The 19,061-nt window shown below is 39.5% G+C and overlaps 1 protein-coding gene across 5 annotated transcripts in view; it reads left to right on the top strand.

Moving 5' to 3' along the window:
- The window catches only part of NAV3 (neuron navigator 3), a 1,001,553-nt gene that overhangs the window by 748,362 nt on the left and 234,130 nt on the right, over positions 1–19,061 (top strand). For all 5 annotated transcript variants that reach the window (XM_069228788.1, XM_069228787.1, XM_069228786.1 and 2 more), the window contains 3 exons: positions 3,396–3,584; positions 11,633–11,685; positions 14,859–14,882. In XM_069228788.1, coding sequence (XP_069084889.1) covers positions 3,396–3,584; positions 11,633–11,685; positions 14,859–14,882 — 266 coding nt within the window. The remainder of the gene's footprint in view (positions 1–3,395; positions 3,585–11,632; positions 11,686–14,858; positions 14,883–19,061) is intronic.

Here is a 19,061-nt window from a genome sequence, read left to right as displayed (position 1 = left end):
ACAACATACATGTCACTATTAGGCCCATTTTAGGATAGGCCTGGCGCAACTTGTAATTTTGATAAGTGTTATCAGTAGAATCTATTCGGAGTTAGCACAATACCATCATTTCTAAATTTCTTTATTTCTACATAAAGTTTCCAGAAGTACAAGTCAACAACTATTAGACCTCATGGGATCGTCTCCCTCTGCTTGATCTCAGTACTATAATTAAATGTTTATTGGTGTTTGCAAAGGAGTATGAACATTTCACTTTTCGTGACAATGATGTAAATTCAGATCGGTATGGTGTACATGTGGTGGAATATATATTAGGTCAACACTTATGGTGTCCATTTATTTTATCTTATTTGTTTTGTTTTTCTCCCTAAGAATATGAGAAATGGACAAAATTCTTGGAGAACCTTAAGCATAAATATTCTGTGCAACAGGTGTAGAGAATCCTAGGGCATTGTCCCAAAGCTTGATAAAAAGGTCAGTTTTTGCAAGGTCCTGAAGAAAGCCACTTGCCCTAACAGGGTAGAAATATCTGAAACCTGTAGACAGCTCAGTTCTCAATGTATGTGGGATGTGAAGGATCAGTAGCTCATCCCTCACACATTTGCTTTTGTGTTTAATCCTACGCCTACTCCAATACACATTAAAGAGTATTCCCAGGAGATGGAGGTAATTTTAATAATTTGCCATATAGATCCCACCCAACTCTACATCTAGGAGCATACCCTTGTGGTAGAGGTGTTCCCTACATGTATAATTTCTGCATCCAGGTAGGGGACCTGATGATGAAACAATCACCTAGTATAATCCAGTGGAGATTATATATGCCATTAGAAGGAACTAGTGAGTGAGGGTCTCTAAAAACTTCTTGTGAGACTTTGTAATTAGAATTATTGGGTTTCACTCTGTTTTTATTCACATTGGGAAGGGGAGTGACCCTTCAAAGGGTCTCTCTCTCCCCTCCTGATGTTCAAGTAGATTCATAGCTGAACATGAACCAAAACACCGGCCAAAAAACAACAGTAGTCACATACAATTTTCTCACCTGGTCTATATAAATAAAATAATTATTTAAAAACATTAACTCACCCAACTTCCAGGTAAAATGTCACTCCACATAAAAAAATTCAGAAAGGAGAAAAACATCCAACCCCAGCATTTGTTTAGAGTGATGTAAATGGTGCTGTGTTCCCCATAATTATATATTTTATTTGACAAAATGTTTTCTGAGAGCAAAATTTTACATAGGCTTGCAAGCAGTTGGCCTTTTTATGTGCCCACTGTTCGGTACCGAAAGCAATTGCATTTATTCATCTTAGCAGAAAGTCTGATATGTAACAGTGGTACACCATTTTACAAGAATCACTCACCAGACAAATCATTACATTAATAATCTATCATAATTGTCAGACTCATTCCATGAGCAATTTAATTGTCTTTCTTCTACCATTCCCTCCTCTCAAGCACCACAAGTCAGTAGCTCAACAGCTAACGTTCTCATTATAATTGTACAGGGATATGTAAATGTAGACCAAATGCAGTTGAACTACTCAGTGCTCCCCATTATTTTACAGTTTGTTCAAAATAAGTCAGTCCACAAAGGTGTAATCATTTATTTCTACTCCTTGTCTGTAATAAATCAACCCAAGAATACAATAGAATTAATTATTCAATTTAAAAAATTGTATTGTATCTGGGAATATTGTCTGGTCAAGGCACTTCCTCAATAATAAAATACTCATGCAATAGTCCTTGTTCTTGGGCATACAGCAAACATTTATTCCCTCGTGTTCTACACTACCCCATTATGGGCAAATCTAAGATTCTGACTTTACCTTCAACTTAATTAGTCTTTTTGTGGGTGTAAGAGAGAAATCATTATTTGGGCAGTAGTACCAAAACTGATATTTCTGTATGTTAGTAGTGGCATACATTAACTAAGCTTTTCTTATCCAAACTTATAATTTATCAGTGCTGTCAGCAATTCTGTTCACTTGGTCAATGATTTTAGAATATCATTCTTTATGGACAGTATACAATTTATACATTGTGGTTGTATCTGTAACAAAACTATTTAATTAGAATTTAACTTCAACAGTGTTGGGGACATTTCCTTATGTATGCATCTGAAGAGTAGAAACATAATATGTTCCAATATTTCAGGAACCCATGTTCAGCACTTGAAAATCTGTAAGTGATTGGATCCCTGGTTCATCCAATAGTTGATGCCTGTACTGCAGGTTTGCCCTCGCTCCACAACTCTGTTCTTATACTTTGATTATTGGTCTGAGAGAAGTCCCTTTTTCCTTTCTTTTGTGCTCTTTGAGGGATCTGAGGTATGCGTGGGTTGGTCTTCCTGACATATGATGGATGTGGACTTTCAAATACAACACAGACTACGCTTGCACATGTTGGCATCTGAATAGTCCTTAACTAAGGCTCAGTTGTAGGTCTAATTCACTGAAATAAATATCACTCAGCTTTATATTAAAATCAAGTCTGTATGAGATCCAAATAACTGCAAGGTATTTTTAGAGAAATATAATGGAATGTAAAATACTTTCAATGAAATGCACCCTGATCCTACAAAAAACTGTTCAAACCGCTGCTCCAGTGTTATTCTCATTGAGTAGAACTGCTTACCTGATCATCTCTATTTACCCATTTTTTGTGTGGTTTTATTAGAGCTAAACACATGAACTTAAGGCCACATCATACCAATTTGTGAAAAATAAAGAAGGGTGGCAAATTACACCGTAAAATGTCATTCTAGTGAAAGTAGAAGATATCTCTGTATTACAGGCTCGTGCAGAAAGGGGCAAAGACAGAATTATTATAATGACTGGAGGTGGTGAAAAAAGTTTAAGAGCCCATAATTTCCAGAGTTGTTAGCCTCCTGTCAGTTGCTCATGCCCAAATGCATATAGAATAGTTTTCTGGGGAACAGGTTATTTGTGTTTGTTTACTAGGGATGATGGACATTGTTAGACAGGTATAGCAATGGACAATATCCCATTCAGCTTGCATCTAAGTTTTATCGCTTAACATTTACTGGCAGATTGTCCAGTTGCTCAAATGTTTGCCATCCATAAAAGTGTATCTTTTGGATTGCCTAGTTTGCATTTATATCTTTCACTAGAGTGGGGTGTTAGTGAAATGAGAAAGCATATTATCTGCCTAAACCCTAAGTTTACATTAATTTAGAGGGAAGCAACTAAACGTAGCTGTCAGTGACTCCTAATCTAACTAATGTCTCAGGCCATCAACAAGTGCTATTGCATTAGTCATTACAAATGTTTGTACATAGGGATTCCAAATATAATGATTTACATTTCATGTACTGAAATGTCATTCAATAATATCCTGAACTATGCAAACTCTTTGTAATTTTATTACAGTGAGCCCCACCAGTCTGTCTCAGTTTAACCTCCCTGGACCCAGTATGATGCGTTCCAACAGCATCCCTGCGCAAGACTCCTCCTTTGAACTCTATGAGGATTCTCATCTAGGAGGCAGTGCCACATCCTTGGATGAGCAGCCCAGAGCCATCAGCCATTCTGGGTCCTTCAGGGACAGCATGGAAGAAGGTAAGCATAACGTGTAGACTGACATTGCAAAGGGCAATTGGCACAATGCTAATTGTTCTTTTTCTGTAAGATGTAGGTAGCCAGTGACATCTGTAAAGAGACAAATGCATATGATAGCATGTAGATTATCTAAGGCAATACCAAGACCTATCCTTCAGCAAAGGAAGCTAATTTGACATTATTATGTATAGATACCATGAAGATTTTCGCTGTGTTCTTTGGAATGTTTGAATACAGTAGCCTTCGAGCAGTACAGTTATTTCAATAACCTCTTTTATGGTGCTCTTAATAGCCACAGTTCTTGCTATTTTAAGTAGTTTAAATCACACATTTTATTATTATGCAAAATTAAAGCTATATAAAGTATCAAGTTTGAAAGGTAACATACTGAGTTGCCTCTGATGTGATTGAATACAAAACATCAGATGTCAGCAGTGGATGTTTAATTCACTGAGCACTCCAGCAAATCTAATAATAAATATGGATTTCACAAGACCGCTCACCATGATAACACAATGTTTGAGCAAACCCTATTTTTATATTTAGGTCTTTCATGACTGAATTTGTCTGCACGAGTTCATGTAATTATAAAAATGTTGCATGTTAAAGCAATACAAATTCCGTTATTGTCATTCCTTTTTCTTCCGTACAGCTTTTGAGTTGCAGCAGATATTTAAGTATTTCCATTGCTCATAAACAATAGTAATTGTTATACCCCATGTCAAATAGAGTAGGATTGTCCAAGGTTTAATCCTGTGCAGAACCCTTTCTTTTAAAAAATAATTTTTAGCTACGGGAAAGGAAAATGGTGGGCTTGTTACGCAGCTGTGGGCACTCTATCATCTATGCTCCAGGACTGCCGCTGTCCGCTGCCGCACCACTCTCTGCCTAGGTGTGTGCCCTGCTTGTTGCCAGCGCCGCTGTTGTTGCTGGTTTCCTTCCTGCCTGACACCATTGAAGCCTTCTATGCAACAATTCTACGGACGGGACTCCCAGCACTCCTTCGACGAATCTAGCAGTCCATGTACTCCTGTTGCTCCAGAAGCCGTTCGGAGTTGATTCTTGAAAGCATGGCACTGGAACATCTAATTGCTCCGCAAGGTGGGCACATGGCACATGGCTTGTGCTCCAGCCGAAGCCCACATAGATGTTAATCCCGCCACCAGTACGGAGGACTATCCTGGTTCCACCTTGACTGACTCAGACCGCTGCACTTCTTAGATGGGTCGCTTAGTACTGAAATTGCTCAGGTCAGGCATGGCGACTGACCTGCTTCAGGTGAATTACAAGGAGCAACCTGCCTCTGGTGAGGAGGTTTCATTGGCTAGTGTTCTGCTTGCATCAGCTGGAACCGGGCATGCTAACATTTCCATGGAGGCATCGCAAGGAAGCAACAATGTTGCTGTGCCTCTCCAGTTATCAGAGTCTGTTGAATCCGCATACCCACAAAAATTTATTGAGTTTGTGTTAGCTGGCAGTGTGGTTAAGGATGTTACCTCGGCAGCAGGCAGTTCCATGCAGCAGGCAGCAGTCCACAACCCTGGTTCAGAGACCTTGGCGAGCAAAATGAGTCTTTGCTGGCCAAGGTCCTTGAGGGGGCTTTTGGCGATTCAGGGGGTGTTGCCAGGGGGACAGTAAAGAGGGGTGTATCGCCCACCTGTTCTACTTCTCCATCTTCAGCGCTAACTTCACCTCAGCAATTGGGAGGTTCTGATTTATCTTTCCTTATTTGCGCTGCGTTGCCCCTCAGTGCTAGTCATACCACTTATACCTCCATCTCTACTTCTGGCTCTAACAATCAGAATTCCAAGGAGGTTACTAATGGCATTGCTGGTCGAGACTCTGATACTACCCAGCTGACCCAATTGATTCACCCGAGAATGCTTATACCTGCCCCGGACACTCAGGGGAACAGCAAGAAATACAAAGATACTATTAAAATCAAGCATCCTGGTAAGCATCTGAGAAAGTCAACAAACCTCCGCCTGAAGCATAGTATGGTGAACCGTGAAACTAAAGTGAAACCATAAAGGGAGCCCATTACTGGTCTGGGTTACCTCAAAGGGCGAAGTTGAAACTTTTGATTTCCCGACTGTCCTCTGCCTGGTTGACTGATGATTTGTTGACATGGGCTGATAACCAGAGCGGGTCTGTTCCATGCTCTTCAACTTCCCATGGATCTGAAGTTAGGCTGCTCATTTTCCTGCAAACAGTTTGAATTCCCCCAGTGTCGTCTCCACAGGCTGTTCTCCACCAGCCATACCCATAGATTCCCGTAATACTGATCAGATACAGGAGCCCTCCCTTCTGGTGAACATTTTAGTTGCCACAAGAACAGGGAACAGAAGCACAGCAGCATTATGGACAAGTCAGAGCAGATACTGCTTCAATTCAGCAATTGTTAGCCGAAGTATATAGTAAAGCTGCTGCTCTCACTACAGATATGAAGGAGCTACAACAGCAAGTTGCAGATGCTGAGCAAGTGGGAGCAGCTGCTGTGAAATCCATTGAGAATCATGACCAGCAGTTGATATTTGTTCAATCTAAAATCAAAGGCTTGGAGAATCGCCAGCAGAGAAATAACCTTCAAGTATTTTGTTTACTGGAAGGAAACAAGGGTGATGATTCCTGGCAGTTCATTGTACAACTTGTCAGGAAAGCATTTCCTGATCTCAGAGACTGGGACATGAATTTGCAGATTCAGCGGGAACACCATCCCCCTATAACCTAAAACAGTTCTTCCTCTTGCAGTACTAAAATGTCACATCCGCGTCCAATTCTAATTTACATCGGTAACTCTTTTCTGGGGCGAGCTATTTTTTAAACACCTGCCCAACTACACTGGTGACAGTTGATTCCGTGTCCATTTTAGTTCGCTCACATCTATCCAAATCTACGATGGAAGGGGGTTGGAAGCTTAGTCAAATTATAGATCCTCTAAAGGCTGTTGGGGCCCACGTGTTCCTACAGGAACCAGCTAGGTTAAAGATTATGAAAGATGGATGGACACACATCTGTTTTACGGAGTAAGAGGCTGTGCATACTCTCAAAACCCTGCAGGGGACTGTACCACACTAGGTTATTGAATTTGGTCTTTTGTTTTGGTGGTGTATAGGCACAGTGCCTTTGAGCTTAGTTCGTGTTTGGGGTTAGGCCTCTCCATGTTACTGTTTTCATGTGTTCTCTTGTGTACTCATTTTTTTTCCTTCAAGGGCTACCATAATATTTCCGTTGCAATATCTTATTTTCTTTTCTTCTTTCTCTGACTGCATTTTCGGGCAGCTTTGGTTATTTACTCTTTTCTACATCTTCCTCTTATGTCTTTGTACTAGCAGCCGTATGTGTGGCTGCCCAGGTGGTGGTCGTTGGCCTGGGGAGGGTAGCATCTCAGGGTTGTAAGGTCACTGGCAGCAATAGGGGTGGGAAGAGCTCCTTTCACCATGTACTCGACAGGGGGCGAGTGGACTACAGGGCAGATGCTGCATGTTAGAATACCACAAGGAATCTTGAGAAGGGTAAGGTGGGTGAGGGGTGGGGTCAAATAAGTCGGGGTTGTCAGTGGTCGCTTTGTGATCTGGCATTGTTTGTTGTATTGGTTGGATTGAGGTATTTGTTTGGGATGGCTTATGCTTAGATGATGGGAAGTGTTTTTCGTAATGGCTAAGTTAGAATGCATGTGTTTTGTTATGTATCCGGTCTCAATTGATTCTCCAAATGTCAATTATTTCAGAAGGAGGTTGAAATGAATAAACAGCATTTATTATCTCTTACAAAGACCTATCTTTCTCATGAGGGTCACTGCTATTTAAAGCAATTTGGTTATGATATCATCATATGTAATTCTCAACCTGCTTCCATTCGTGGAGTAGCCATTTTTTCTGCCCAGAAGACGAATTTTGAAAAGTGCCTCAGTTCTAAAGGGTAGGTGGGCAATAGCGCAGGTTTTAATCTTTGGTCGCAAATTTGTGATCTGTACTGTCTATGGGCCAAATGTCGATGATCCTGGTTATGCTCTGTCTGGAGCTATGGGATTGGTCTGGGGAACAACTCATAATGGGTGACTTTGATTGTGTCATGGACTATAGTATTGATTTCACAAATCATTCTGCATCTCCCCTATGGGAAAAAAAGGGCATCAGTCCTTGAACTAGCTCGCCTTCATTGATTGTGTGATGAATGGAGGACACTCTGTCCAACTGCACCTGGCTATACTTTTTATTCATACGTTCATAAACACTATTCTAGGACAGATATGTTCTTCAATAATTGGGGTTTGATCCAAGGTGCAGAGATGGAAATCTGTCCTAATGTTACTTGTGACCATAACCTCATATTAATTCTAATTAATCTCTGCTGAGAGGTTGGAGTGTCAACAGTTTTCGTTTCCTCACCATCTATTATCTAATGCTGAGTACTGTATGTCCAGGTCACTCTTGGAATTTCTCTAAGCAAATGTTGCATCAGCCTCACCATTTGTGGTATGAGATATGATGAAAGCATACATAAGGGGGACTACCCTACAAGCTTATACTTAGTAAAAAGAGGGCAGACCAGGATAGTGCCAGGCAGCTTAGTCAGTTAATTATACAGTTGGAGATTAGGCATGCTCTCACAATGGCTACCAAGGGGCCCGTTATACAGGCCTTATACTCTGATGTGATCGTGAAGTATTCTCTCCTTTGGCGGGCCCTTAAGGAGAAGGCAGCTGCCAGCTATCATTAAAATCGGGCCGCTCAGTATGAGTATTGGGAGAGGGTGGGGTGAGTGTTGACTGACTAAATTTCTGACAAGAAAGCTAGGGGTATAATCCAATCTATCAAAGGCGCTGATGGTGCCGTATGTACCCACCCTCAGACCATAGCAAACCAATTTTCCATCTTTTATCAGGTTCTATACAGCCAGCCTCAAGGGTTTAATTCATCTGGGTTTTGGGATTATGTTCAAAGGTATGGATTGCCATCTCTTGGGGACTCTCATGTTGACTCGCTCAAGAGAGATATCGCCATAGGTAAAACTGAGACAGCTCTATCAACTCTACTATAGGGCAAGGCAGCAGGTGAGGATTCTATAACACTTGAATTTTATAAAACATTTAAGGACATTATCATCCCCGTATTACTAAGGGTAATTTAATATATTGATATGAGTGGACAAGTGCACAGCACTTGGAAAATGACCAATATTATAACTTTTCCTAAGAAGGGTAAACCAGCAGACTAACAGGGTTTGTATCACCTTATATCTCTTATTAATGCTGATGCTAAGGTGTTAGCTAGGATTCCTGTTATACAACTAGTTTTGCAGCAACAGCATGGATGTATACCCGGCAGAGACACCACATGTCATACTAACATGGCTATTGCAGCATTCAGTGTTGCTGCAAACTTAGGAAAAGAATAAGTGTGACACTTTCAGATGCTGAGAAGGCATTTGACAGTGTAGTATGGGACTGTCTCTGGGCCTCTATGTGTGCTTTTTGTATTGGGGACCAGTCTTGCAAAAGGGTAAAGTGACTATAAAGTCCTGTGCTAAGTTATTTATGCTGGGATAGCTTCTGCACCTTTCCAGATTCATGGGGCACCAAGCAGAGGTGTCTGCGTTTTCCACTGCTATTCACTTTGTATAGAGAGTCTTATTTGGGATGGTTGGGCAGCTTTATAATCTTAACAGGTTCTGATTGTTTGCCAGTCTCCAGGCTTCTTTTAGCCTTCCTCATAGTTTTTTCTTTAAATAGCTGCAGATAAGGGATTTTTTTCATGTTGGGATCCAGGTACGTAGTTGACTGGTACGCTCTGATAGTCTTTCTAGCTTACACAGGGCAGGAGCTCGCTGTCAGCTCAAATAATCAAGGGCTCTGTAAGCACAGGGTGGATGACCGCTCATAACTCAGTCAGATAGAGTAGGACACTTTTGTTGGAGATTTTGGCCACTGAAATTAATTCTACGATGGAGACCATAGATGGCTTGATGCATTCTATCAATCTAAAATTACAAGAATTTAAAACCATTTGTATGATGTGTTATAAGCCAGAGAAAATCTTGAAATGGAATGGGAATACGAGCTCAGCTAAGGCTAAGGGCCTCATTACAACATTAGCGATCCTAGGACTGCAAATTCTGTGGTTGCAGTCAGACCTCCGCTCTTCAGGTGGTGCGACCACCATATTACACCGCATTGATCACAAATCCAGTTTCTGCTAGCCTTTTCATAGCTGGGACCCTGCCAGTAAAAGGCCGGTGGAAACACAGTGCAGGGGCCACAGAGGACCCCTGCACTGTCCATGATCATGTTGTGGGCAGTACAGGGGCCCTCCTGCCCAGGACCCTCCGAATGCACACTGTCTGCTTTGCGCATTCCGTGGGTGCTCCAGTACTGCGGTGTTGACCTCATATCCCTGGAGGGAGCCGAGACCAATACCGTAGCACTGTTCCCGCTGAACTGACGGGAACCCTTGTAATACAATGTTCCCGCTGGTCAGCCCGTGGGAACATCGTAATACGATGGGAGGTGAGGGAGCCGGGTTGACAGCTTACTCATCCCTGCAGTTTTGGCGATCGGCTCGTCCGACTGCCAAACTTGTAATGTGCCACTAAGTGTTGCTGTCATGCAGCTGATATCCTACATATGTGTGCTATATGTCCTTCTCTGCAGGAATTCTGGGTCGGGGTGACCCAACTTTTAACATCCTGCCTGTGATTTGAAGTGCAGTTTACCCCAAACGAGATCATACTGGGATACAGATTGTAATTTGATCTAGGTTTTAGGCAGTTATTGGCTATTGCGATCATCACGGCCAGTCTCTGTATTGCCTGGACATGGGTGTCCCCTTACCACCAAGGATTTCTGAGTGTGGGCCACAATTTGGGGAATATATGAGTCTAAATTAGCACTGGTCAGAGCCAGGGTAGTCCACTCTCTTAAAAGATTGAAGCAAATCTGGGAAAGATTTAATTGAGATCTACAGCTTAATGCTCAAGTTAGCAGTCAGGATCTTGCAACCGTTTGGGTTGGAACTGGATGATTTTATTGTTACTGCTTTTCTTTTTTCTTCTCTCCACTTTTAGTTTATAAGTCTCATTCTGTATTACCCCTTTGTTGTATTGTTATGCTGAACCTATTTAATGAGTTTGTGTCTCAGGCATCGGTTACTTTTTCATACCTCTTGCTAAAATTGCTTTATTTATTTTTGATCATCTCTGACTTAAAAATAAAAATAATAATTTTTTTTTTTTTTTAAATGGCCACCCAAGTGTGCACATTTGCAGGTGTTTTTGAATGTATTTATAAAAAGTTTAGGAAGACATTAACCTCTGAAAGTTTTTGTGACAACATTTAACAAAAATATTCAAAGATGGCTGACTGTTTTTGCACACACTTGCGCGGGGAACAACGGTGTAATGCAAATTGAGGGTGATAACCTGCAGCAATGTTTGGGGAGTTGCCAGAGCCCTCACAAATTAAAAAAATAAAATGAAAAGGAGGGAAAATTATTTCTTTCAAAAAAAGCACATTGGCCCTCTCACAGATGGGGAATATTTTCTGTGTAGATTACAACATGGTGCCTGGTCAGTGGGCAGAATGCCATCATTCACACAGAAAGTAAGCAGTGATCCAAGTGGTTTGAGCCATGTCTCATTCTTAAGTTGTGAAAGGCAGAAGAAAACTATGAATTGCATTGCAGCAGACCAATAGATGAAGAGAGCTGGCTGAAAGACCTTACAAATAAGTATACTATTTGAACTTTTTGAAACATCAGAAGGTCTTGGCTACTACCAGACCTAAAAAGTGTTAATTTGTGATTTATTTATGTACTTTAGTGAGTGACACAAAATGTGTTCACGAGTCCATCGTTTCATTTGAAACTTTCTGTTGTATGGGTTCTGTGATCACTTTAATTACACTGGAACACATGAGGTTTTATTGTTATGATTTTGCTAAGTAGGTTCACATCGGTAAAAGTATAGTATTATTCTATCTATATTGTTGAAATGTGCTGACTCAATGCTAAACTCACATTTCCAATTTAAATCTGTATTCTCCTTCATAGTGCATGGATCCTCCTTATCACTGGTTTCTAGCACGTCTTCTCTCTACTCAACTGTAAGTACTTTTTTAAAGTTGTCATTCTTAAAAGTAAAGAAATGTTTCAATTATACTACAATCTTGTATCTTTGAGGCACCCATGCTGCCTGCAAAATTTCATTCTAACTGCTTTGATGACACAGGTAGTACAATATAGTGGCAGGCTGGGATAAATCTGTTACTTTTTCACCATTGTTTTTTTTTCTCATGTTCAATGCTTGCCATTTTATGAACAAGATAATCAAGTTTTAGGAATGAATTAACAATGCTTTAATTTTGGCTTTCTAAAAACCCTGTGACATATCTCTAGGGTCGACATTGCACCATCTGCCCAACTCTTTTTCCAAAAAAGAACTATTCTGTATGGAAGGGAGCTTAGTTGATCTTTCAGGCACATCATTAGCAATACATATTTCTTTCAGTAAACCAAAATATGTTCAAGAACTCTCAAACAAAATATATACACTGACTAGAATTTAATTGTTTACCATTTAAATATGTTGATTTCAAAAGCGCAGCTATAGCCATCATTATTATATGCTACTGTGATTTAATCTTGAATTATGATAGGCAAATTCATATTTTCTTGAAAACCCTTGATCGCAAATACATTGAATGTATTATGTGTAACTCACTATTACCTGGATAATTTCCATTTGTTTTATTATTGATACTATATAAAAAATGCAATGAAAAAAAGACTAGGGTTGGGCAAATGTTCAATATGTTCTTCACTTAATAAAGGTAATCATTGTGAAAATTATGTGTATTATTTGCAATACAGTTTATTGGTCTGTGGAAATTTGATGCACCACCATACTCCACAAATAAATGTTACATGTGAAACTGGTGGGAGATTGGTTTGATCATAAAATGTCTTCTGGTTGCAGCTGTTGCTGTCTATGCTGAAATAATGTCTTCCGTGAGCTATTAAAATACATCCACTTCCAAAAAGTTTCCAAAAATACATACCTGTCTTCTTACTTTTGTTTTGTATTATTCAGTCACATTTCAAAGAGAGGGGAACTAAATCCCATCATTACCACCATTTTCAGCCACAATATAAAACTAGCATTATCAATGTTTATGGGTCTGGCTTTAATGTAGTTACCCATGGAAACCGCATTTGTGAAATACTTTATTTGACTGTTTTTGGCTTACTAAATTCTTGTCTATTGCCATTGCCAGAGGAAAATCAATATGAAATAAACAGAAATTACGAATCAATAGGAAAGACACATAGTGGAAAGAACAAAAGTGAAGTCAGGAAAACATACAAGCTCTTAGTAAAAAAGTTGTTGAAGCAATAACTGTGGACCTGGCTGTGTCTAATGGTGGGTGTTAACACAGTGGAGGTAGAGGGCGTAGATAAAGGGGACAGAATACATGCTGTCTGTCTCTGACACCAACTTTATGTGGATTGAGCATAATTATGAACTACATGGAATATGAAAACATTGAGAGTGAGCTGGGCCCATCTTTTTAAACTTATAGATTGAAGGACTGATGATCCTTGAAAAATATGTTTAAAAAGTTCAAAGTGAATTGGTTATTTTGTTAGTGCTTGCCAGAAAATTCAGAGAGAGATTCCTGGCCGGTATTGAATATGCTATGGTTGGAGATCTCCTACATGACTGCTTAAGTTGTGGGAATGAGGGTGTTTCTGTGCATTTCAAGGAGTGGTTAGCCTTTAAAGGTCAATAGAAAAGTGTGTTATTCACAAACTACTAATATTCACCTTTCTAGCCTAGAAGGTATCATATTTTTATTTCAGCCAATTACTGGTATAAATGCCCTTTCAAAGTGTGGGGGGAAAATGTTTACCTCTGCTTTTGTGCATGTAGGGGAAGAGGTTTACAAATAAAGGGAACGCATTCTGCCTAAGAAAATCACATGATTATTTTTTCAAAGAACCTACTTAGAAACCTGTGCCATGTGCAGCTTTCCATGCAAATTCCTTGAGGAATCTGTAAATAAAAAAATATATATAAATGTAAATGTCCAAGAGTCCGGTTCACAAAGGGACCTATGTGTAATATAGTCACAAATACGTAGTCTCCACACTCTGGACGGAATCTCCATACACCGCAATGTGTGTGGATATCCTGCAAGGAGTGCGGGGACTCCACACTTGTATTTTTATTACATGTAAGTCCCTTTGTGAATCGGGCCCCAAGTTTAGATGTCCTACTTTTTTTAAATAGGCCTCTCATTATTGACCACCTTTTTCATGGACATACGAAAAACTTCTTGGACAGAAACCAATAATTTTTCAGTTCAAGAACTAACATCGAGTAGTTCAAGTTTACAACTGCATGTGTCTTAAAATATTGATCAAAGGTCACTCCATAAGCATAAAAGTGATCTAACATGTAAATATTCCCCGACGCAAAAACATGGAAAGCAAAATGTTAGTAGTTTGGGGAGCCATGTTCTATTGTAGGTTTTGGGGTGTTCTTCCAAATATATAACAGATATTACACACTTCAAACAATCAACCACTTAGTCTTTAGATTGTCTGCTTAAGAGGTGTGTCAATGTTCTGCTCTCCACTGGCATTAAAATTGAATGCTGAGCAAATGGGCTATTTTTGTGTCTAATATCCTTTAATCAAAGTAATGAAGCCCTGGGGCGTACAAGTCCCTGCAGTTTTTTAAGCACGAAGGTAGCACCCTTCCCTGGGGCTCCCACCCATCAATAGGCCCCCCTTCATTTCAAGGTCAATGGTTATCTAAGATATAGGAGACTGGGGGGTCCCCCATCACATTTTGTGGGGGGTAGGAGATCACTTTGCGTTAATCCACTGATTAAGCCACCAGCATCCTAAACATGAATGTTCAAAGCTCTAAATGTGTGGCTGTATTTGCTTAATGTTTGGCATGACATACATAGAACACCTTTAATTTATTAAGATGGAATGTGTTGCGTATCTATATAGTAATGACCACCTTAATTATAAAATGAAGTCTCAACTCTGCAGTGTGGAGCTCCAAGTACAATCAGTCGCCTGGCAGAAAGTTCGACAGCCACTGTCAGATATTTTACCTTTTCATTCTGCTGTTAAATCCAACAGGTAATCTTAAAGGGATTTGTTTTTAAGAGTTGTCAGTCAATTTCCTGCCCGCACCATCGTTAGGCTGTCTTTTATTCAGTGTTATCATAAAGTCTTCGCTTCTTATTTTTCATTGCAGGCAGAAGAAAAGGCCCATTCAGAGGTAAGAATTATATTGCTCGTCTATTCTGGTAAATTAAATTTGATTGTATCTGGCTTTTGAGCACGGAGTTCCATCCTAACAGAAAATGTCTGCAATAGGAGAATACGAGCTTCTGTCGTGAATTGTTGCATTCTGTAGAGCAAACCCCTTAGCAGATTCCAGAGCATTGAAGGCTTTTTCTTTGTTTGGTTCTTGGAATGAGAAATTTGAATATTGTTAAACCAGTAATTTACTGAAACATCGTGGTTTATTGCCTTGAATGTTTTCCCTAATCTTTGTTACTTGTAACTCGCATTCACACTGTGCATGCAAATATTGACAAATAACTTCTAGGAGATATTTCCAATTTGTTTACTTTGCAGCCTGAAATAGTTTTCATTGTCTCCAATCCTCTCTATGAGCCCGAACAAAGGAGTATTTTCACTGAGGCATGTGAAGCCACAGATGTCAATTTCTATCAGAAACGTTTTTATGCTGTGCAAGTGCAAAACAAAATAGTTGTTCTCACACGTGGGAAAAAAATGTTCACTACAATTATTTTGCTCACTCTGAAGTTACATTTAGTACTCTCACAACATATGAAAATACAAGATACACAACCTTGTCCGTGGCATGTTATTCTTGCGTCATCCTTCACCATAGAAATCTCGCTTCATTCCAAAAGCCCTTTGTAAGAAGTGCCTGGGCAAGGTTTGTAATTCAGTGTTGTGTTTTTGCAGCAAAAACTAAAATCTGCAACCTTCAGCACCACTATCATCCACTAAATACCAGCGAGCCTCCATTGACGAAACGTCCTGGGCCCTTGATACAAATGTCTTTTAAAATTTAACATTATTTACCCACCCCAAATATACAATTGTCACGGTTCCGCGAATCTTTGTGAATAACAGAAATAACGACTTTGGTGCACTCTGTCTTACTGTACTGATTAATGCGTGTTTTCTCCTGGTATCCCATCCAAAGACTTTAAACACTTGCAGTAGGTGAAATCTCCGGGTGAAACACAATAGAACTATGGTGTTCCTGCGAACAGAAACTCCAACATGACGGTAACTCTCATTACCAGCCCCATCAGAGTTATCAGGCCACCCGTAATGAGGGCTACAGGGAGCAATTGTTCCTTTGCATGGATAGGACAAACTCCGAGGTCTCCAGTGCTTTGAGCACTTTACCTTTTTGAAATATGTACTAGGAAAACACACAGACAGTATCCCACCTATAGGCTGGTATATATTTTATGCGTCTCTAGCATATTTGAGAAGGGGATATAAAAATAAAGCCATACGCGCCACCTTCGTGTTGGTGTTCAGGGATGATTTGAGAACAACGCTCTACTTGAGCTAAAAACATGCCCAGCCTTTTTGTGTTACCCTCGTACACTTCTCTAAGAGAGCTTTTGGTCTCCCATCTCAAAAATACACCTCAGGAGAGTGGCAGCTTGTAGGTACTATTTCTCTCCGTTTGCTGAACGCTCTGGGTCACCTTATATAATGGCACATCCCAACCTGTTCTGTGTGTTTGTGTCATTATGTTAGAAATGTATATAATATTTAGGCAGAAAAATAATGCAGCACCAGACCCGAAGTGGGTAACTTTAAAGCAAAACGTGTATCAAAAGTGATCTATATAAAGGAGCTGTGTCAAAATTACATAGGCATACATAATGTTAGTTTTTTAAAAGGCATGAGCTTCCTTAACCCAAAACAAGCATTGGTAATGCACATGGGTCTGGTCTATATCTGAAATACAAAAACAAAATTAAAAACAGCAGTGGGTAGAAGTTGTATAATGGTATTGTACATAGTGCATCACAGTTTCAAAGTGCCACCAAAGCAACCAAAGCTCTCAAGTATAGAAGCAATGCACTGACCATCTTTTAGAAGTAAAAACATTGCTTGCTATGCATAGTGTCACTGCAAGATGACCACTCAGGTAACATTGTAGTGGGCAGCCATCTTTGAATGCTAAAGTGTATGGTGTTTTTCTGTTGTACTGAACCAAGATGGCCAACATAATGGTTCGAAACATGGTGGCCATCTTGGAATAGTAAATCAATAATAAACTAAAGGCAAAACCATTAGAAGACCGTCACTACGTTTGGAAATAGTGGCCACACAGGATGCAGCACGCTGCAGATGAAATGGGCAGCAAGCAAGCGACCCAGCAGTACTCTCTGGAGGGCTGCAGGATGATAAAAAAAAAAAAAAAAAAAAGGAAGAATAAAATAAATTGTGTGCTGTAAAAATGAAATAGAACACTAAAGGACTGGCTACTAGCCCAGACATTGCAGCACACATTTCCAGGCAGAAATGGGGTAACCCATCAATCTATGCAGTTTTGTCTCCAGAGGCAGTAGAATGTGATTGACACTTAAGCACACAGATCAGAGCTGACCTAAGGATACACTATGTATATGTATGGAGAGTTTTTTAAGTTTGTTTTCTTTATTACAGGTGCCTGGCAGACATGTACACTTGGAAGGCTTTCCAAGAATGTCTAGTAAGGACTATTACTCTTCACCCACTTTTTGTCAAAGGAAATTGTCAACACAAACATTCTTGATTGCTGCAATATCCTGTGAGATTCCATCTAATAAAATGCCTGTCAGCGGAAAATAAGTCAGTGTGATAGTAATATTTTCCTAAAGGCCTACTGCCTTTAAAACATGCTTTAAATAAATCAGTTCCACTGTCTCTGTTATAATCTTTTCTAATAAACATATTATTCTTAAAGGATCTGACATAACGTTTCCAAAGGCACCAATCAGGCTGATATCCTTTATTGTTGGATTGCCACCATCTCGTATTCATGTCTACTATGTTAAGCAATAGGTTTTTCACGAGGCAGCCATGAAGCAAAATGTCAGCAAAACTATACATCATATGAAATACACAATATATAACCTATCTTAAAATAGGCTACCAAGACTTATCACATTGCAAATTATCTGCCCCAAAGGTTTATCTGAGGTCGTAACAAAAACACCTGCTTACTAATATACTCTGTAGACTGGTTTCAAAATAGCAGTCTACAACATTTAACATAGTGTAATAACAGTCTACCCATAAATACCTATTGGCTTTACTAAATGCATTTTACGATAACTAAGGCCACCTACCTTTATCATAGTTCATAATAAATTGATCAGACACACAGCATCTAACAAAACCTTCCCCGAAGAATTAATCAAGCCTATAGCCTTTATCACTGGCTTGTTGTTACAATTAGCCTAGGGCTCCTGTCTTGCACATAGGTTGGCAGCCATCAGGTACACAACCATTATATTACAAATATATACAAAATCACAGTTAACAAAAATATACAGCCTCTTTGAAACGGGCCTTACAAGGCTTACTGGACTGCAAATCTTCAACTCCAACTGTTTGTCAGAGGTTGAGACCAACAACCAAACACTTGCCAAATATAGTAATCTGTGAGATTCTGTGTAATACAAAATCTGTGTAGAGCCTTTAGCACAGTGTAATGATTATACGCACATAAAACATATTGGCTTTATCAAACATTTTTAACAATAGACACTGCATTTTTTCTAAATTTATATTTTAAACTTCTCAAACCTGTAGCATGTGACAGAAATATTCTCAGAGAATCAGTGAGGCATATAGCCTTTACTATTGGCTTGTAACCCTAACTAATTCAGGCCTTTTGAATTCTGTTTAAACATTTCCACACAGCAACCCTCAGGTATACAGTCAGAAAATTGTAAAGAAAACTCAATTATGTTGATCAGTGGCTTGTTACCATAACCTTCCCAGACCTGTGTAATTGACCATAATCTTGCCCATATAGCAAAATGTGCAATCCAGTTTCACTTCATGCAGATCGTTTAAGTAAAAGCACAAAACATCTGCCCCATTCAAATATTTACTAAAGGTAATCAATAGTTGGGCAAAGTCAAAGCCCGCCTCTCTGTAATCATAAAAATTAAAATATGTATACAAGTACAATTGGCAAAACAAAGTGCAACCAGTCCTACACTGGATAACAAGGATTATCAAAGTGCAGATTTTCTACCTCAGAAATGTGTAATAGGGAGAAACCAAAATCCTTGTCTATCTGCTATGGTAATGTGTGAGATTTGTTGTCCCAAAATACAAGTGTACAAGCTTTTACACGGTATAATGACACACCCCAATTAAACATATTTTTTTACATAAT

Source organism: Pleurodeles waltl, chromosome 4_1 (genome assembly GCF_031143425.1).
Source record: "Pleurodeles waltl isolate 20211129_DDA chromosome 4_1, aPleWal1.hap1.20221129, whole genome shotgun sequence".
Taxonomy (NCBI): domain Eukaryota; kingdom Metazoa; phylum Chordata; class Amphibia; order Caudata; family Salamandridae; genus Pleurodeles; species Pleurodeles waltl.
Note: the sequence above shows the minus strand (reverse complement) of the source record. Positions and strands in the feature narration are given on the sequence as shown.